General features: G+C 32.7%; 1 protein-coding gene across 4 annotated transcripts in view; it reads left to right on the top strand.

Annotated features, from left to right (window-relative positions):
* Nucleotides 1-22,148, top strand: part of LOC118195722 (dynein regulatory complex subunit 4-like) — a 68,993-nt gene that overhangs the window by 42,903 nt on the left and 3,942 nt on the right. For 2 of the 4 annotated variants that reach the window (XM_085806825.1, XM_085806826.1), the window contains exons 6-8: nt 2,713-2,865; nt 2,964-3,044; nt 17,500-17,692. In XM_085806825.1, coding sequence (XP_085662951.1) covers nt 2,713-2,865; nt 2,964-3,044; nt 17,500-17,692 — 427 coding nt within the window. Of the gene's footprint in view, nt 1-2,712; nt 2,866-2,963; nt 3,045-3,705; nt 4,223-4,245; nt 4,323-17,499; nt 17,693-22,148 lie in introns of those variants that run through there. The other 2 variants (XR_015038263.1, XM_085806827.1) reach the window with 2 other exon arrangements.

Here is a 22,148-nt window from a genome sequence, read left to right as displayed (position 1 = left end):
TATGCTGGATATGAAAGAGATAGATTTAAAAATAAGGAAAAGGTAAGCAAACAAAAATTAGATTTCTACATGTACATAAATGCTATTTATTTAAAGGAAATGACTTACCTTTTGAACTTAAAAATTTTCATTATCGGTTAACATGAAAAGTTTATCGTATTCATTTTCCATTATGTCTTCAGTCACATCATCAAATTATGTTTCATCTCCATCACTGTTACTCTGATCCATAAATAAATAATCATTTATCCTTCCATGGTGGTTGTGTGATATACTACATTTTTAATGGCTTTTGATTTATATTGGGCTTAATTTCATTCCATGCTTTTATTATTCACTCGTACACTATTTCTGGACTGGTATTTTATGGCTCTTCCATTGTCGTTTTAAATTTTCTTTGAATGTTTTATTGATATACACATCTAAAGGCTGGATTAATGGCATCAATTCACCTGGAATAACTGCCATGTCTCTATTAGTTTCTTTCAAAAATTTCTTCATATTATCCATTAGATAAAATATGAGCATGTCCCAAAGTAAAAGATTGAATAATATTCTGGGACAAGGGTAGACTGCATTGAATATAGTCTGTCCTCATCGCAGAATATTATTCATTCAAGCATTTTCCTAGCTCACATATTGTTCCCTATTGCTTGTCAGTTCAGTACACCATTGTTCGAAAGCCTGAGGAAAATCTTTGAATGAATAACTTCAAAAGAGCATCATACATGTATTTTTCAGGTTTCTTTGTAAAGAAAAGAGTTTGTGTGTGTTATATGGTGAATATACCTAAAAATTAAAAAATGTAGTTTGAAATTACAGGTGCATGTTATATGCTGGAATATATAGTAAATCAATCAGTTATCTGGAGCCTTGTGATCATTCGACTAGGCTTACCATCCTTTATGAAGAATGGTATATTACTGTAGTAGTCGAGCCGAATCGATCTTCACGGCCGATATATTTTGGCTTGCAGGATCACCTTGTGATATATGTCTAATAATATGATAAGGTAATGTATGCCAGTATTGTGAACATGTATTGTGCCAAGTCTTTACATGAAGGGACTGTACAGAATAACAAATGTTGTGGTTCTTTGACTGCCCAATCCAGAGGGGGAAAATTAAAGTGGTGTTGTCAGCATTTCAGCTGGGCTTTCTCTCAAACTGGTGCAGTGTCTTGTTCATGGAGAAGTCCAGATTTGCCTGGAATCGAATGATAAGCGTGTAAGGGTTCGGAGAGAATGAGCATACAGAATCAAACCCAGAATATTATTGGACACCAGCATTCTGAGGTAGCAGCATAATGGTGTGGGATGAAATTTCAGTGTCATACAGTGCCTGTATTGCATGCAGCTGCACATCTTTAAAGACAGTCCTGTGATAATTGTATAATATTAGAATGAAGTCCATTACACCATTGTGAGACTTTATGCTGTAGCAGTTGGTCCCAGTTTCCTCATTTTAGGTGCTAATCCGTAATGATGCTAATGCTCGTCTGTTTTATATGAAAGTAGAGGCAATATCAGTTCAACATATGCATAGATGGAAACATAAGAACATTTAGAAAACTTTCAATTCAATTAAAATTATCAGCTTATTTAATATTAGAAATTATCATTAAAGTGATTTTTTAAATTATGTTCATCAGAATAGTGCACCATTGCTTAAAATTCAGTTCCATTACCTAAAATAATATTTTCTAAATGATAATTCAATACTCTCATTAAATGGTACTATTAAATTGATTATGCAAAGCCTGCCACCCAACTGGTATAGTGGTTAGTAACTCTGACTACCATACCAAAGGGCCCATCGCAAACCCTGAGACCTATCCCCTGGGGGTTGCTCTCTCTCAAAATTCACAGTGGAACTGAGCTAAAGTTGGCTGTCACTTGTATGGCACTCAAGGCTCTTGCCAACAACAGATGTACTTGACTCCTTGGCACGATGAATGTTGTGAACTTGTGCTGACCCTTATCAGACAAGTGAGATCACTAACAACAACAAACAAAATTTCCCAGAAATGTGGAACTTGAATGAATATTTATGATTAAAAGTCAACAAGCTTTGCATCATAATTTATTCAAATAATGGTTCAAAGCTATGTCCAGAATTGACTCCTTGGCACGATGAATGTTGTGAACTTGTGCTGACCCTTATCAGACTAGTGAGATCGCTAACAACAAAATTCCCCAGAAATGTGGAACTTGAATGAATATTTATGATTAAAAGTCAACAATCTTTGCATCGTAATTTATTCAAATAATGGTTCAAAGCTATGTCCAGAATAAGAATTAAAGAAAGCTTAAGAATGAGAATGAAACTTAACCTCATGATAATTAATTCCCATCTTTCACTTCTATCATGTTCTTTGCACTTAACTGGTGACTTTTGGTGATAAAAAATAGTCTCCAATATCTTTGCCAACTTTGATATCTCACCAAATTAGTGAGATAGCCATTTACTCAATGTTAAATAGACTTACCCCTGTATTCTTATTTTTCTGGCAGAGCCTCCTCTCTCTAGACCATTATACAAATCATATTCCATTATACAAAAACGTACAACAATTTCACATTTCACTAAAATTATCTATCCATGTACAAAATTCATAACAGTACTGTATCATATTGTATATTCCAGTGTCACCTGTTTTTTTAATTGCTGATATGTATTTAATATGGAATAATTGTACTTTCTATCTTTTAAGGCTCAGATAACATCGGTCCTGGAAAAAGAATCCCACTTAAAGGAAAAAGTGAAAAACTTAAAAACTCAAAATGAAGGTTTAAATGAGGAATTATGTAAAATGCAACAGTCTGTGCAAAAACATGAAGAAAATATTAACAAGAATATTCATGTGGTAGGCTTTACTGAAATATTTTGCTTCATATTATTGTAACTGATATTTTGTAAAACATTGCAAACAAAATGTTATAATTCTCATAATCTGTGTTGTAGGGCTCAGTTGTGAGAAATTTACAGAGAGAAATAAAAAAGTTAAAGCCAGAAAATGATATTCTTTACTCTAAACTAATGAAGGTAATATTCTTAATTGATAAATTTCTCATATTTTTGCACCATATTTTTTAATCTTTCTGAAAAGTAATTTTTCTTTTTTATGTAATAAAATAAAAAGTTTAAACTTTAAAAATGTGATCTTAATGTGCATATTTATTATAACATATCTAAAAAAATAATCATTTTCTACTTATTATCTTAAAATGCTTAAAATTTATTAATTAATCTTATCTTAAATGCTTAAAATTTGAATCTCATTCTAAACTGAATGTTATGCTGTACTACAAATTTTCTTACTTAATGTATAATGATGTGTTTATATCAAAATAAAATTTTCAAATTAGATATACACAGAATAAAAGCAATTAGTGCACCTGACATTTTAAAGAAGTAGGCACAAGCTTGCACTAGTGCCCTGCAGTAATGCAGAAAATTTTAAATTGTTGAAATTAATACCAGATTTCTGAATGAACTAGATTGTTATTACCAGATTATTGTTGATAAACCGGTCTGACTTTAATTCAATATGATTCAATATGACTGTTATTTACACTGACTACTGAATTTACATGTGTCTTTCAAATAGAAAAAAAATTAATTGAAATCAAAGAGATGGATTTGTGCATAAATATTAAGCATATGAATATAAATTTAATTAATCAGATCTGAAAATGTATTATAGGTGTATTGCTGGTACTGAATGCTGGAAGTATGGAGAGAAATATAATTTTCAACCTTCAAGTTGTTACAAAATTCAGGGAAATTTCAACAATTAGAATATAACTGATGTGAAGTTTGACATCTATTCAATATTTATGCATATATATTTAATAACTGTTTGTGTGATTTTTTATTTCTCTAATAATATTCATCAGGATATTATTATTGTTATTATTATTATTATTATTATTATTATTTACAGACATATTCTTCATAAAAAGTATACTCAGCAATTTCAAATAAACTGAAAAATGCTGTTCAGAAAATGTACAACTCACTATCAATAATTTATTCACTTCCATTTCTTATATTATTCCATTTAAATAATTTATTATATTCACTATTCCATAGTATTTCGTATAATTATTTATGATGAATTAAATTATTATTATTATTGTCATTCATGTATTGTGTTATATTTTATTTAATTAGTCATTCTTTATTGTTTGATTTTTTTCTCAATTACCTATTATTTATTTTAATTTTTCATGCTTCTTAACAGCCTACTATAGTACTCCGGAACTTTTAATTTTAGAAGTTATTTCCTTCATGTTGTGACAATTCATGGAAGCATGCGTAGTGAGTCACATTTAAGTTAATAATAATAGGTTTTCCATTATCAGTGTGTGATTTAAATTGTTTGAGTTATTACTCTTTCTTCTTTTCATATTTCAGTTAAGTAAATTCCTTTCTCCAAATATAAATTTTAGTGTCTTACAAAAGTTACGTGAGTTAAAAATACTTGTTGAAGAACTTAAGTGTGGTAACTTAAGTGTATTCTGCATTTGTTAAATTTCCTCATTCAATAAGTTCTCATACATTGCTGTTTACCTTCAGACCATCCAAGCATGGGCGTAGTTAGCTCAAACTACTGAAGGGTGCCCGTTACGACTCCTATGGCAATACTGCTCTACACATTACAGCATCTTCAAGTATATAGCTAATTATTACGTGACAAATATACTATGTTAATGGAAGTTATTTTAATAAAAATAATAATTATACTCTAAATTTTATATTTTTATTAATAATAAAATTTATTATTTTTATTAATAATAAAATGCAAAATTTTCGTTTTTCACCTTAACCACTTTAATGTTAGTAGTTAAATAATAGTTATAATTCTTTAACCTTTTCAAAGCACTTGTGTAACATTCACATTCCGAAGATGTTATAGGCAGTGCAGCTGCTATGTGCAAAAGCACATCAATATTTGGGGAAAAGATTTTATTCAGAGCTTTCACTGCCAAAACTGTTGTGTCTGGGAGCTTTCCTTTGGGAACAGACATAAAATACCATTGCCAACGTTTCATTTCTTCGTTTAAAAGTTCCAGAGAGAGTAAATCATCTTTATATGTCCCCTTCAACCCATTTACAGCAATTTCATTTACACGATCAGCGCAAACTGGTGGTAGTATGCAAAACCGGAATGATGCAGTCTTTTTTAAATTTAAAAATTGAGATTTTAAATGGAAAATGAGATGGTCAGGTAAAGGGATTGCTAAAGTAGTTTTGTAACAATTAAACACAGAATCACCATGAGCCATTATTTCAATAGACTTGCTTTTGAATAATGCGTGGCATTTTAAGGTTTACATATAATTTTTTACACATTTGCCCAGCATGATCAAATGCACTCTCAAAACTCTTTTCTACATTTTCATGCTTAGAAGTATAAATCTCAATTAGTTTCTGGACCATGTTTTAGGCTTCCACACTATCAACAGGTCATCCCTGAAGTTTAACTGTGATTCCTTCTAAATGAGATAGATAATGATATGCTGTTATGAATGTTACAATGAAGGCAGATGAAATTATTGAATTCGGCAGAACTATAGCGTCTCGCTTACACTGCGCACTCCATTGATTATGCACATAAGCATCTGGTTTGGTTCAGCACACAATGTGGTGCTTTAGGGCTTCAGTTATGTCAAAAAAGCCTCGATTCAACTGATGGCACACTTTATGCCGTATGGCCGATCTTGTCCGACAAAGGTCTAATATAATTTTTGTTGATCTAAATCATATGGATAGTCATGATCATATGAGTTTAATGTAACCAAAAATGCAAATTATAAGCCATGAAACGTCAGACACTAGAAGGTATAAATAGACTTATATTTAAACTTAGCCATTTAAAAATATTACACAGAAGAGCAAATATATTCGTAACAGCAAAAGAAGAATACTGAAAACACTGTTTAAAACTGATCGTATGATAGATTCATTTCACAATTTTTATCTCAGTATAATTTATAACAATAATTTGAATTTAAATAAAAATGTATTTGAGGCAATGCTTTATCTGCAAGAATGCTATTGTGCGCTTTTTATGATCTAGCCAATATCCTGAGGGGTTTGCAATTTTTTTCTTAGCAATCTTTATTTAAATGATTTATTGGAATTTATTATTTGAATATAAAATTTAGTTATTTTATCTGTATTATTCAACTATTTTATCCTTGTGAAATTTGAATGCATTAAATAGTGTGAATCTTTTTTTAAAACAACAATCTTTTATTTCAGGTAATTTTGATCTAAGTAAATAGTCACTGTTCTCGGAAATACTGATCACTTTTATAGATGGTCTTCTAAGGAAGATGGTCATCATAAGAGAATTCCTTGTATTTAGTTTGTTTTTAAAACAGAAAATTCCCCCTTGATAAACAGTATTCAAATATGTGGATATATAACTGGAAACAGAAATGATATCTTGCAAAAAAAAAAAGGGGGGGATTGCTTTCTTTCATGTTTTATTAATTTACTTTTATGTCATTGGGATTATCATTTAAGTATAATTTTTTATTTTTATTTTTATTTTTATTCTGAGTTTATTAGTTTACGGATTAAGATTTTATGAAAGCTTCAATAACACTTTAGATACACTCGATTACATTTAAACGTTTTCATAAGTACTAAGTCAAATTACATATCGACTCGATCTTTTAAACTGACAGAAGCAGCACAAATTAACTCAATTACAGTTGATTCTTCAATGTAAAAAAGTTAGAAAGAGAGCTTTGTGCTTTTCTCCTAACACTAAATCAATGATTCTCACATTTCTTAGAATTTTTAACGGAGGATAAGAGAATAAACAATTCAGTTCTTGGCTATAGGAGCAAGGAATACGTCACATCATAAGGATAAGTAGTATAAGACATTTCCCTTTTACCACTCTATAAAGTGGACGAACTTGAAACATTATTAGCAAATTTTAATCTAGTCATTCCTTGGTGATTAGTGTTACTCTTCGAATAAAAACTTCAAATAAGAATTAAAATAAATGTCCCCTCATTAATATCATACATTAAATAAATAATTTTGTTATGAAAATTATTTCCTCTCATTGTGCAACTTGGAAGCATTTACTATTTGTATGATAATATCTCTGAGTAGTATAGTTAAATAAAATTAAAATTAAGATAATTGCAAATGAAACTTCTGTTTCGAGTACAATTCATAACCGCAGGTAATTAACAATTGAACAATTTACCAAAATTTTCAGTTCAGAAAATTACATTTAAACACACAATAGTGCATACTGCATGAATTTTGGCATAAGTTATTTTATTTATTATAATTATATTTATGTAAAGTATATTTTAATTTTATAATAGTTATTTTAATTTAGTTAACCTTTCCTGTCTTGCCTCAATTCAACTTATAGCTCCCTACCAGAATGAGTTTTTAGAATCGCATTGAATGCAATCTGTTAGAAGGAGTATTTAAGGAAAGCTCAACTTACTTCAAGAGAAAGCTAGGAATTCTGAGTAGCGCGTTTGCCTTTAGGCTAAGTCTCTCTGAGCTGCTGTTACGCTCAACCATACATTACGTGCCTTTTGATAATTGGCCGACTAGTCTAGATTATGGGCCAACTACGTTAGATTTGTGTTAGCTTTCGCTAAATCTCTTAGTCAACCATAGTGTATTCTTATTTTTGAGTTTAAGCCTAAGTGGAGGCTTTGTTGTAAGCCCAAGGAAAAGAGCCGACTGTTCATCTTATTTTGAGTGAATGAAGGGTAATTAACTGTTCTTGAGTTTATGATTTTTGTTCTTTGAACTAAGCGATAATTCACTTGACAGTTCACCAGGTTCCTCGACATTTAATTTAGAAGAACAAAAGTGAGGAACTCTGCATCTATTATTATTATAGCTATAATTATACAATAGTTAGAATTTTCAAATGAGAGGGAAAGACTGCTTACCTTTTTCCACAACAGCAATGCTTCCAGTAGAGTTCACTTCATTAGAAAATGTACAAGTTTTTGCAAAAAAGAAATTCAAAAATCTCCATTTTTTACACTTTTTTCTAATTTATGTTTTCTTTTTTTCAGGGGGTCCCATATTCAGTAATTTATATTAACTAAACACAATTAACCCTTTAACTGTCAAGTTATTTTGATGATTTGGGTACACAAATTGTCAAATTTTTTTATTGCAAAAACCAAATGTTTAGTACAAAATAAAATATACTTAAGTAGTTAAAAATTGATATTTTGACGTACATGGGTAAAATTTTTAAAGTTTTGTAGCCACTGCATATTTTCTTTGAGGCAGCTGTCACTCAACATGGCAGTTGCAAAGTTCGCTTCTAGTGAAGCATTATTTTCTAAAAATAAAAAAAATTAACTATTTTCTAAAACATAAATAAATATAAGTGAATACCTATTAGTAGTTCAGTAATTCAGTCTCATGTGGTACAACTGGAAACACTTTTCCAAGCACAAACCAACTCCACAATCACTACACCAGAATCGTGATTCTTTCCTTATCTTTTCCCCATTTTTATCCTTTTTCGAACAACACACTTTGCACTGTCTTGTAGGCTCACGTTTCGCAGGAATAGGAGGAAAATGGGATATAAAATGTCGTTCAGTAAGACGGGCAGGGTTATCTATTGTAGGTGGTCTGCCAACATTCTTTTGTCCAGAAGCTGCATCATCATATTTATGTAAAAGCTCTTCTACAACTTGGATTCGAAATTCTAAAAGTGTAATACGTTTCCCAACTACATTTTTATAGAGCAAATATGAGTTCCAGAGTACCTTGTCTAGTAAATGTAAAAATATCTTTTTATAATATTTTATCTGACGTTTTCGGATTGTTGGATGAAAGGATATTTCCTGATCACAGCGATCTACACCACCCATAGTTAGACCGTAATTAGAAACAATCTTCAGATTGAGTATATTTCCATTTTTTATTTTTGAGGCTGACCATGGACGTATCATGAATACTGCTCATCAAACACACATCCTTCATCTTCGGTTGAAGAATCTAAATCATCTATATAATGTTTCAAAGAACTGGATGCTATTTTACAACGAAAAGATCCCATGCACCTTGAACCAAATAACCTCTAACCTTTGAAATCTTCAGTAAAGTGCTGTCATCTATTGAACTGAGCGCACATTAACTTTTCCCGAGATACAGTCGGGTTTGACAAAGAGATGAAGCCGAAATAAACGTCTCCCGATATATATTCGGGTATAACAATACGATGCACTCAAAAAAAAATTACCCCGAGTAATACTCGGGCGTGACATTTTCGAACACTAGTCATCTTGGGCATGACAGTTAAAAGGTTAAAGCATTATTGCTAGTAACACAATACACAGCAAAATTTGTAGGAAAACGTAGTACCTTTCAAAGACGCTAGATCTTATCGGTTACTGTTCACTTTCTCATAATCAAATTGGCTGGATCCCTCATAGTTTATCCATAAAGACTAATTAAACCTCCTATAGTGATTCATGCAATTTGGTAAAAGGCCTCGGTTCTATTTGTTGACACGCCTTTTTTTTTTTTTTTTAAATAGAGGAAGAGAGCAGAGTATGTGCCTACTATGTTTTATGTTAGTTTCAGATGTTTACTTTTTCAGTTAAAAGGGAATAGAAGCTTTAAAACTGAAAACAAAAAAAAAAAGCAGTTTTAAGAATTTTGAAAAAAATCGATTTCTACACTATAGAATTTGAAATTTAATAAGAATCATTTTTAATTTTTAGCCCATGAATCTACTCTATATGATGTAAATGAATCGGAAAAAAATGAACAATATTTTCGCATTCCCGTCCGAGGACAACGTTGATACCCTTTAATATTAATATTGAATTTTTTTCTGTTTTGCATTATGATCAAAAAGTAAAATGCATTTGTTTTTGATAAACGCATTAGAACTTTAGTGTAGAACAGTGGTGCCCAACCTTTGGCCTCTCGCGAGCACATTTTGGCCTATTACGAGCACATTTCCAAAACATCAACATTTTTGTTAAACATATTTCCAATCTTATGTGATACATCTTAAATATTAATTTTGGCAAGTGGTTTTGAGATGAATAATGCTATTGGTTTAACTTTATGGAAATCAGAGAAGCAGAGTTCAAAATTATTTTTCAATGCATTTAGGTTTTCCAAGTATTTCTCTGTTTCAATTGCCTTGTGGTTATTAATATGGCTTAATAAATTCTGAAAATGGGTGAATTTTTCTTTCATTCACCTGATTTATATACAAATTTTACTTTATCTGAAAAGCAGTTACAGTCCCAGTCAATTTAAAAAGGGTTTTTTCTTTCCCTTGGAGATCTTCATTCAGTTTAGCTGTTATATCCATGAGAAAATACAGATTGGATAACCAATTATTATCGTCCAATTCTTTATAGCTTTCGTTTCCGGATTCCAAAAACTGCTTTACTGGTAAAAGAAGTTCTACAAATCATCAAAGTACTTGAGCTGAGCCATCTAACATTGGAATGAAGCAGTAAGATTCCATGTTCACTATCAAGTTCATCAGTCAGCAATCAATTATTTTATAACGTCTTGCAAGATATATCTTATGACTATAAATGCTTACTATATTTTAACAGTTAAGAAATACAGTCAAAAGTTGTTAATCCGGACGCGTCGGAACTTCGGCGATTCCGGATTATAGATCATCAGTTTAAATCTCGCAAGATGGCATGCAGAAATTCTAAAATTAAAAACATGAAACCTTAATTTATGAAATAAAGAACAATTAGAATCTAAAGGGTATCAAAATTTTCCAAAAAAAGCTTAATATTTATTTGTTTACTTTATTAAACATTTCTTTCAATGTAAGTTGTTTTAAGTTGCTTCGTTTTATGTGATAATACTTTCTCTTTAATTCTATAAACAGACACAATTTCTTGTTCAGTTTCAAAGTTCCGCTGTTCAAGTCCTGTTAATTGTTGTGCCGAGAATACCGACTAACTTGTCAATCGAAATTTTTTCATTTTCACTAACCTCTCTGTCACATTCTTCATGTCTTTATCCATTTTTTGCAGCAATTCCACTTTTTGTTTGATGGACATCGAAACATACTTTCGTTTTGTATGATCCTTTGGGAGCTCCAGAAACGGAAATTCTATTTGACATAATCGAAAGTTCAAGTTTACTTTTATAAAATTGCTCTTACAGTCTGCAAAAAATAATAAACCGGATCCAATTCGAAGATTAAGGAACAACGCAATCATCAACATTAACTGAAATAGCTAATTAGATAATTTTAGATTATACCGTCCGTTATACATAAAACGTGCATGCGAAAATGTATTCTGCGCTTGCGCAAACACATATGCGCAGTGGTAAAAAGTCTTACGCGCAAGCGTAAACGCCTATGCGCATGTGTCAACGCGGCGCATGCGCAGAAAATTTTTAGCTTTGAGGTCCGGATTATGGTTGTCCGAATTAACGACTTTTGACTGTATAAAAGAATGGTTATTTTTAAAATATTTTTTGTTTATAGTACCTAATCGGGCTGGCAAGCACAAGGTTGGGCACCGCTGGTGTAGAACATCAATTTTTGCAAAATAAAGTGCATGCCAATAAAATTATTTCCCTCGGAAAGGGATGTTGTTGATTCATGGTTTCTGCTTGATTTTGACGATGTACGTGATCTTACAATTACATCAAATTTTTATCATAATTAGTATTTCATATATGCTTGCTACTGTTTGTTTAAATCAGCACGAAAAAGCATACAAGGTTACCTGTCCCCATAAACATAACTAGGGAAGGGATGCCATCCCTTCCCTAATCATGTTTCAATAGGACTATTCATTTCAGGTATTTTCTGTCAAAAATACCTGATTTCTCTTCATCCTTAAACATTAGGAAAACTATAAAAGGTCGTTCATTTTCTGTTATTCTAACATGTGTTGAACTAGCACTGTTCATCAGTCTTATATATTTTGCCCACTAATCGGCTATGTACTTTTTTCATTCTATTAAATTCTCTTGTTTTATATTTCCTTTTAATCAGTAATTATCTGATTATTTATTCCAGACACAGACACACACAAAATAAATAAGTGTTTTTTTTTTTTTTTTTTTTTTTTTTTTTATGTTTTGTTTGTTACCTTTATTTATTAAATATCATGTTATCCGCACTTAAAACGTAAGATTCAATTCAACAGCAATATCACAAAATAAATTAAAAAGGGCATATCTTTATAATTTCCGGTACACAGTCTCGTGCTGGAGATAATTTTTTTCCTGTACAGTGTTACCATTGCTCACTTTGAAATCGTTTAGTCTGTTAATCAGAAATTCATTAAAGTTTCAAATGTCCATATTCGAGTGGAGGAGTACGCTATTCAAAATTTGATGTCTCTAGGTACCATTGTTTTTTCACAGTTCAAGAAACATACATATGTTCATGCAAATTCTTCTTTATTTAATTTGTTTAAATATAATGTTGAGCTCTAATATTCGGTCCAATGCAAAATGACAAAATGAAATAAATACCGCTTCTGGGGAATTTTCCCCTTTGGGCTAAAGTAAAATAAAATACTTGGCAGTGACTGAACTATCTGCGTATTTAACAACTACCCTATTAAATCATTTTAAATAACAAGAATTTAAATTGCTAGATGACTAGGAAAATAAAGTTCATTGCACTGAAACATTGAAGTTGACATGCTCTCTATATTATTCCAAAAAAGTTTAATATTTTTGCTATATTTATTGGCTTAACTGAAGTCAGAAATTAATGTAAAAAACAATTAGTCAAAATTATTTTACTGTGTTTCTCTTTTGTGCAATATTTAGTTAATAAGTAGCAAATCTTAAAACTAAATACCCCAAATTAATTTTTTCTTCTCTTTTCTTTCTTTCTTCTTCTTTTTTAAATTCCTAAAATTATCTCACACTCTCCCTATATATTGCTCAAATTTTCAATCGTTAATAAAATACTTTGTAGGCCCGTTGGTGCAGTGGCTAGCGCATCGCACAGCAGCACACAGGTCCAGGGTTCAAACCCTGGGCTGGGCAAGGGTTTCATCCCTTGATTTCAATCCCTTGGGTCGATAAAATAAGTACCAAGTTTGCTTGGGGACTAAACATTGGGGGTCTTGCGACAAGCTGACCACTTTTTCAGGGCATATGCTCATGCACCCCAGGATCAAGAAAGCAGATTTCGGGGCACTGCAGGCCTTGGCCCATTACGGCTGTTTGCGCCACTGAGTTTAGTTTTTAGTAAGAAAATACTTTTATTTTTCCACTCATTCAAATACAGTTTTTTAAACTTGTAGTGGATGACACTTGTTGTTAATACAGTTTTTTCACATACACTGCTCGACATTGAAAATGCAACACCAAGAAGGAGTGGTCAGAAATTTATGCAAATTTAGAGTAGACGCATGTCACTAAGTTATTCGAATGATGTGAAATGTGCAGCTCTCCAACACACGTGAAGTAAGATATAAAGGAAGAAACGTGCAGAATGGGCAATATTCGTGTCGTTATTTCTGCCAGACGAATTATCGAAGAAAGTTGGTTTTTGTCCCGGAGGATACGTGTAACAGGAGAGAATGCCAGGCCAATGAAGGCACTTCCAGCCAGATAGACGATTTTACGAGGGGTAGCGTGATCGGACTGAAGAAGGTCGGGTTGGTCCTTACATCAAATCGCAGCTGATACCCACATGAATGCCGAGCATGGTGCATCGGCTATGGCGAACATTGTTGGAACAAGGAAATGTGGGAAGAAGGAGGGGTGCAGGTGCAGCCAGAGTGACGTCAGCACACGTGGATCAACACATCAGCCAACAGAATCCAAGGGGCGCCAAACTGATGTTACGACATATTAGAATTAAATGTTTTCCATCCTTGGCAAGCAGTAGGGGGCACAAAATTTTCAGTTGTCCCTGGGCCCTGAAAACCCTAGCTACGGCTCTGTCTCAGATGAGTCACGCTTCTGTTTATCCAGTAACAGTTGCCGCATACGTGTGTGGCGTTGATGTAGAGACAGATCTAATCTGGCAGTAACTGTTGAACACCCCACTGTGTGATCATGTGGCATAATGGTTTGGGGCGCTATTGCCTATGATTCCAGGTGACCTCTAGTTCGTATTCAGGGCACTATGACGGCCCAACGATACTTGGATAATGTACTGAGGCCGGTGGCAATCCCCTACCTTCAGGGACTGCCCAATGCAATTTTTCAGCAGGATAACACCCAACCACACAGTGCTCGCATCTGCCAACATGCTCTGCAAGCTATACAGATGCTTCCCTGGCCACCGTACTCTCCTGACCTGTCACCAATCGAACATGTGTGGGATGTGATTGGACGCCGTTTGCAGACTCTGCCCCTGCCTCGTTCAGAAGACGAACTGTGGCAAATGGTTGAAAGGGAATGGAGAGCCATCTCTCAGGACACCATCCGCACTGTTATTGACTCTATGTCTAAATGTGTTTCTTCGTGCATCGCTGTCCGTGGTGGTCCTACATCCTATTGAGACGACGCCGTTTTCGCTCTGTATTCTGACTATCATTTTGAAATAAAGATCACTTATTGCTGCTTGCTGTCTCTTTTTTCCAAATTTCATCACTTTCTGACCACTCCTTCTTGGTGTTGCATTTTCAATGTCGAGCAGTGTATAAAATTTTTTTTTTTTTTTTTTTTTTTTAAATTTTTTTTTATTGACCTAAGTAGGAATTGAATTTATTTATTTATATATATATATATATATTACTTGTTTAATACTTATTTCCTTTTAACCATTATGCATTTAGATGTTTGGTTCAGAATGAAAGGGCTTTTCCTTCTTTAGTGACATTAAGCTTGATAGCTAGAGGGAAAGTGGGACAGGATATGGAGGGCTATTCAAAGCTGTAAAAGAACAAAAGCTTTGCAACTTGAAAGTGTCACATAACCTTTGAAGTATTTTCCTGCCACTTATTTGCTAAGGAATGAAGACTTTTTGTGATCTTACTTTACTTGAATATTTTGGGAAGCTGGAAAGGAATTTTAAAAACTTAATTCTTATCTATTGGAAACTATTTAGCACTTTTTAAGCATAGGAAATAGGGAAGCGGGAGGGTGTCTGAGCGCCCAGTGCACCCTCCCTGGCTCCGCGCCTGCCAAGCCATATATATTCAGCCCTGAGTATTTTTTGTGGCATCCTTAAGAAAGTATATGCTCATGCATCTTGATATATGCCCAAGAAATTTAGTCAATATATTAAAAATACTAATCCAGATATAAAATACCAGGGGCATTTTGGCATTTAAAATCAAGGAAATACCTTTTCCTCAGAGCAGTTTTGGGAAATTTGGGCTTTCATAGCAAAACCCTATGCCAGCTGGAGAGCTATGTCAAAGAACTAGAGTCCTACAATGGCTGTGGAAATTGATCTAGGAACGTAAATATCTATCTAAGATGATTACTATTAATGATTATTATTAATTTATGGTACAGTATCTAGATCTATCTAAGATGCTGTAGCATAAATTAAGTCGTGTTTTAAAATATATGAAATTGCATTGGGTTACTGCTTTACTAGACAGCAATCATGACATATGTTGATCAAATCATCAGAGAATTATTTTATTTGTCTAATTGGTTGACTAGTTATTAGATTGAAATCCATATTCTGAATTGGTATGGTAATATTTTCCTGCTGTCAGCAAATTAAGTAAGTTAAAATAAGTCAAACAAATAGTCAAAACATGCAAAGGAAATCAATACCATATTGACCTCAATGGAATAAGCAATGGGAGGTAAACTGGCATTTCAGGAAATATTTTGTAAGAAAGGGATGGGCTTACCTATAAGATAGAACCTAAATAAACTTTGCTAAAGGTAACTAAATAGTCTTAATACTAAAATAAAACCTAACTGAGTCTATTTTTATAACCATTTGATAATAAATAATAAATTACCTTAACATTTTTTCTAAATGTTAAACTGCTCATATCATTGGTTGACAAATATTTTATCCTAATATAAGCTTGCATTATTTATAACTGTGTATATTGAATTCTTCTTCTTCAATGGCCAGACAGCCCAGGATGGGCCCTTGCCTTCCTCCGAATCGAATTCCAAGCTCTTTTGTCCGAGGCCATGGACATTTTCTTGGTTATTTTTAAAATTCTTAAGTCTGTTTCCAAACAGTCGAGCCACCTAAGTTTAGGTCTCCCTCTTTTACGGGTGCCAAATGGTCTGGCCGAGATCTTTTTAGTTACTCGATTTTCATCCATTCTGCACAGGTGTCCTGCCCATTTAATCCTCTGAATTCTTAGACGTATATAAATGAATCCTTAGACTTGAAGACGTATATTGAATTCTGATATGCAAATTTTGCTATCATTACTAGTTTTTGAGTGACTTTTTTTAATATTACTGAATATATGTAATTTTTTTTTTTTTTTTTTTTTTTTTTTTCAGTCAGTTTGTACATATGCTGAAATTTACATTGCAAGAAATGTTTTGATTTCTATTTAGAAAGATTTACTCTGCTCTACTTTCAATTTTTATACTTGAAGTATGGTTTCCACTTGATTGTGTTTGTAAATCAAGGTGCTCAGAGTTTTTGTAATGTAAAAGATATATATGTAATATATTCAGGAGCAGGAATTTTGGTTGCGTAGATGATCCATGATGACTCAGTTGTAATATGTTCAGGCTCAGAAGCAATGACCAGAAATTTGGAGGCGAATGCAGATTAAATCTTCAGTTTTATTTTCGGCAATGTGTTGCGGCTACACACAAGTCGTCACATTAAATGTGCCTGTTTCAAAAGGCTTACATTTTTGATAATTTTGTAGCAAGAAAGCAGAGCAAACAGACAGCAGTGTAGCTAGGCCAAAGCATAGAACAGAAGTGTGTAATGTTCAGGATGAAATTTTAAGTCAGACTGAGTTAGTTTTAGTTTTCAAAGCAGTTTGATTGGACAGTTAATATTGCTATGAAATTACTATTGGCTGGTTGAGTTTTAGTTCATTTACATCACCAGAATTACGTAAGAGTCATACGACATTGATTTTTCTCGAAATGACGCATTGCAGAGAGAGGGGTTACAATTTTTAGAATAGAGAAGGGAAATTAATTTAGGCTGCTAATTTAATCTTTTACATATTCTTTTTCTTACATATATATATGCCAAATTTCGAGAAGGTTGGGTAATATTTAGGGATTGCATACATTGATCACTTTCATCTCAAACTATTGAATAGAAATTCAGTAATATTGAAGCAATTTGTACTAATGGGCTTCTTGTGTATTTCTTTCATCTTTTGCGGGTAATTGAAATGGAAATTCTTTGTACTTTTATCAAACAAATAAAAGTTTGCAAAAATGAAATTTATTTGTTTAATTAAACTTGCATATCTAATATATAATTCTTTAATTAAAACCTTCTAAAAAAGAATTCATGTGTTCTAAAAAGAATACATGCTAGCATATGTATGATATATAAACAGTCTATTTTGATTATAAGTATTTTATATTCTTATAGGTTGAATGTGCCAAGAAGGATTTGGAAATGAAATGTGAATGTTTATCCAAAGGTACGCTTGTAAATAGAGATCTGGTTCAAAAGAAGATGATTTCAAAGCAAAGCATTCATAAAAGAAATAAAATCAATAATATAAAAGTATTAGCAAGTACATCATCTGAAAATAATGAGTACTGTCCAGATGAAGTTGAAGGTTCAGTATTAATTGTAACTGCTCTGAAACTATCATGATTATTTTTTCATAACATAAAATGCTAAATCTTGCATTAGAAGAAAATATATTTTTTGTGATTTGATTATACAGTTGTGTTCCTATGCAAAATATTTTGCTTAGTTCTATAATATATTTTTTTTTTCATAATAATGCTTGGTGCATCATGTTTTTAAATATCGTGGTGCCTTAGTGATCCACAACTAATATACTGACTCAAACTACATGTGATTAAAGTATTTTGGAGTAATGCACCTAGTACATGGGTTGCTATTTATATTTCTGGCCTAATAATGACAAATGTTTATGATTGAAATTGGTTTTATTGTTTTTAAAATATTCTCCGTGAAGATCAGTACACTTTTGCATGTGTTTGAATCAATTTTTGAAAGCAGTTTTTCTACTCTGATTGAGGTAACTCCAAAACGTGCATTTTGAATGCATCAACCGCTTCTTCAGGTGTCGCAAATCGCTGACCACAATGTTTATTTTCCATGTGCAAGAATTTAAAAAAAAAATCATTGGGTTCCAAATCAGGGCTGTACGGTGGATAACCCATCAATTCGATGTTTTGGCTTATCAAAAATTCCTCTGTTTGAGCCGATATGTGAGGGCTCACATTTTCATGATGACGAATGATTCGCCTCTTTTGCTTTTTTCAGATTTCTCCGATCACATCTGGACAACAAATGGTCATGTACCATTCAGAAGTGACCATCGTGTATTGCTCTAATGCCACTGTTGCCACGTGACTGGTAATCCTGAAGAAACAGGCAACCATTTGTTTTGATGTGCTTCTTCTGCGCACTTTTGTTGGATTTGGCTCATCTTGGAAGACTCTTACAGTCGACTGCTGTTTTGTTTTGGTTTCATATGCAGAGATCCATGATTGATCCATGATTGTAGATGTTATACATAGCCTTTGATGCACCATGAGCATATTTTTCCAACATTTAATTGGACCAATCAACATGAGCTTCCTTTTGAGTGTTTGTCAGATTATGCAGGATCCAATGCAAACAAATCTTTTTTATGGCTAAATAGTCATGAAATATCTTATTGATGCTTGTCATACTAATGCCCAAAGATGCCTCAATATCATGGTATATCACATGACGATCTTGTGTTATCAATTCACACACAGTATCTGCATTTTCTGGCACAACAACCAATTTTGGACAATCTTCACAGAATTCTTCCTGAAGCAAATATCAATCACGATTGACTTCATTACACCAGTTTTTTTTACAGTGCTTTATCACTGTATAAAGAATTAAATTCATCGAAGCATTCTTATCTTGATAATCCATGTTGAAAGTTATGAAAAATAATTGCACGAATATGTTCACAAGTCAATTCCATTTTTTGCCTGAGATGAATTTTTCACTTTAATGTAAACAACACAAATCATGCTAAAATAGCAGAGTGTTCTGAAGAAGTTATGATTAAAAAAATATCAAACTTTCAATTGGAATCATCTGCGGTCGCTTAGCAACACTTACTATTGCCAAGGGCAGAAATATGAATAGCAACCCTTGTTTGAAGGCAAGGACTCTTTCAATTTTCTTATTTTGTCGTTAAAGAAATTTTGCAATCTATAAAAATCAAGGTCAACAGGAAAAAAAATCGAATGTGGCTGGCACATAAACTCCTGTGATTTCATGTTCTAAATAACAATAAACTTTAACATGTTCTAAATAACAACAAGCTTTAAGTAAAGGTATCAAGTGATACTTTACTTAAAGCTCAATGCTATTTAAAATAGGGAACTGGTTGATCATTTGTGAATAAAATTTAATATGTTTACAAATTTTATAGCTCAGTGATAATTAAAAATGCAATTCACTTTTTACTATTATATTCTCCCATACAGTAGAAAATTAGTACTATGTAGTACTAAAAAAAATATGTCCGAAAATTTTAATGTATGTCCGAAAAACATTTATATTTATAGTGCAATAATATTTCAAAATCATTATCTTATCAAATTTCCTAAAGAATTTTATAACACTTTTTTAAAACTTAGACAAAAAAAGAAAAACATCAAATAGCTGTCATTTTTATTATTTCACTTAAAAGTATATATTGCGTTTCTAAAATGAATTACAGTTTTCTATAAACGTCTCAAAATACTTATATCAGCATTGCTTGATAGGTAACTTAATGGCCCATAAATATACAAGAGTAAAAATTATTTCATATTTTAAGGCTTCTACAGTAGAAGTTTAAGCTCTGACCTCCATAGTTTGAAGATAATATTAAATTACACTGGTTATCATAAATTAAGGAAAAATCACAAAAATCACAATTACTGAAAAAGTTACATGGAGAATTTTATGAAACTTACCCACAATGTACAACATATAGTAAGGTATCAAATAACATAAAAATAAATTACCAGACAATTATGGTAGTATAGAAATTAGCACATGTATAAAATGAACAAATCGAAGGTGTCAGTTTGCTATAGTAAAAGTACCTTCAATATGGAATAAAATCGCCTCTAGAAGCAATACAGCACATTCAGCGATGTGTGATGCTTTCAATTATGCAGTCTATCAGTTCCATAGGAGCCATTGCTCATGCAAAGCAGTTGCAAGGGTCTAAGGGGGGCGGATTGAGAACAGCTAGATGTCTCTCTAAAGCATCCCAAACGTGCTTGATAGGATTCAAGTCCGGGGATCGAGCTGGCCACTCCATGCACATAATTGTTTCCTGTTGAAGATAATCATCTACGAATACGAGCCCTGTGTGGTCTTGCGTTATCATCCTGTAACAGAAAATCATCACCTATTGCCCTGGCACATAAGCATCAAGGATGTCATCTCTATAAACCGGAGGATTTGTGGTTTCTATTTGAAAGACATGGAGGTCTGTGCGTTCACCCAAAGAGATGCCACCCCAAACACAGACAGTGCCTCTTCCGTATGCATCTCTTTAATGAATGTTTGACAGATGATAATGGGTTCTAGGTTCTCTTCATATCAAATTACGCCTACTATCGCTTTCTAGACTAAACCTGGACTCATCCGTAAAGAGCACAGCCCTCCACTGATCAGGCGTCCAGTGGACATGTTATCGTGCCTACTGCAAACGGTCCCTCCTATGGTGTGACGTGAGCAGCAAGCAAATAGCTGGTCGTCTCGCTTACAGACCACCTTCGTGAAGCCTTCTACGCACAGTTGACGTTGACACCAACCTTCCATTGGCTGCAGCAAGGGAGGATCTAAGAAGAGTTGGAGTAGCGGTTCTATTCCTGTGTGCACATAATGTCAAATATTGGTCATCGGCACTCGTCGTAGCAGTTGGCCGTCCTTGGTTTAACCTCCTGGATGCCGAATCTGTGGTTTGAAATCGCCTCCAAAGTCTATGAACCACAGAAGGAGACTCACATTTAGTCATCTGGCCACTTCTGTTTGACTTTATCCTGCCTCTAGTCTCCCAATGGCTTTCCATCATAGTTCTGCAGGCAAATGATGCTTGGAGGTCATTGTTACAAATTTGCTATCTCACACATGGACCTTATAAGAAATAAGCCAACCTAAATGGCTTTTCTCCCTCTTCTGACACATTCCCGCCTGTCACCTTGATCACATCCACGACTTGCAGAAACTTACAATTGTTGGCTATTGCAGTGTGTATAATTGTCAAGAAAAAGTTGGTTGTAGCGCTTCATTTCACAAATTGCAATTTTTAGATATTTTTATTTTTGAAACTGAGATTGATTTTTAAAAATTTAGCATGTTTATCAAGCATAATTAACATTCCAAATAATTATAAAGCTGTTGCATGCTTTCAGGCCTGGCTATTTTTTTAGCTTTTCATAAGCTGTAACGAAATTTGTAACTACTTCTTTTAAAAAACAATATTTTAAATCTGAACTAATAGAAAGTTTCAAACAAAGAATTTTCTCTTGTAATTTTTATGCTTTTTATTGGTGTAAATAAGTAAAAAATACTAAAATACCTAAAAATGAATTTTTGAAAGTTTTTGCTTAAAATTCTAAGTTGTGCTGCTTTTTTAAGATTGTAAATGAATATTGTAGCATATTTTTTATAAAGGAGTTTTATTTCAATTATATTTCACAATACATCATAGTGATAAACACTTTTAACACCTTAATAATTTTTATAATTTATTGTAATGTCAAAATTGTAAACTGTAATAATTGATTGTGCTAACATTTTATAGTGATTATTTTTTTAATTTAATTCTCGTTCTGCATAAGATTTTTTATTTACTCTGAAATTAATTTATTAGCCCAGAAAGGCTATTAATTTCGAAATGGCGTTTTGAGCTGTTTCATTATAAACGTCCGTTTCACTTTGCAAATTGTTGCCACCAAATAATATCGCCTTGTATTATATGTAAAGAAATTTAATAATGAATAATCTACATGAACACATGTATGTTTCTCGCACTGTGAAATAATGACGTT

This window comes from Stegodyphus dumicola, chromosome 12, assembly GCF_044657685.1.
Source record: "Stegodyphus dumicola isolate Sdum_Otavi_A_Nest chromosome 12, ASM4465768v1".
NCBI lineage: Eukaryota > Metazoa > Arthropoda > Arachnida > Araneae > Eresidae > Stegodyphus > Stegodyphus dumicola.
The sequence above is the reverse complement of the archived record's forward strand: the minus strand, read 5'-3'. Positions and strand labels throughout refer to the sequence as shown.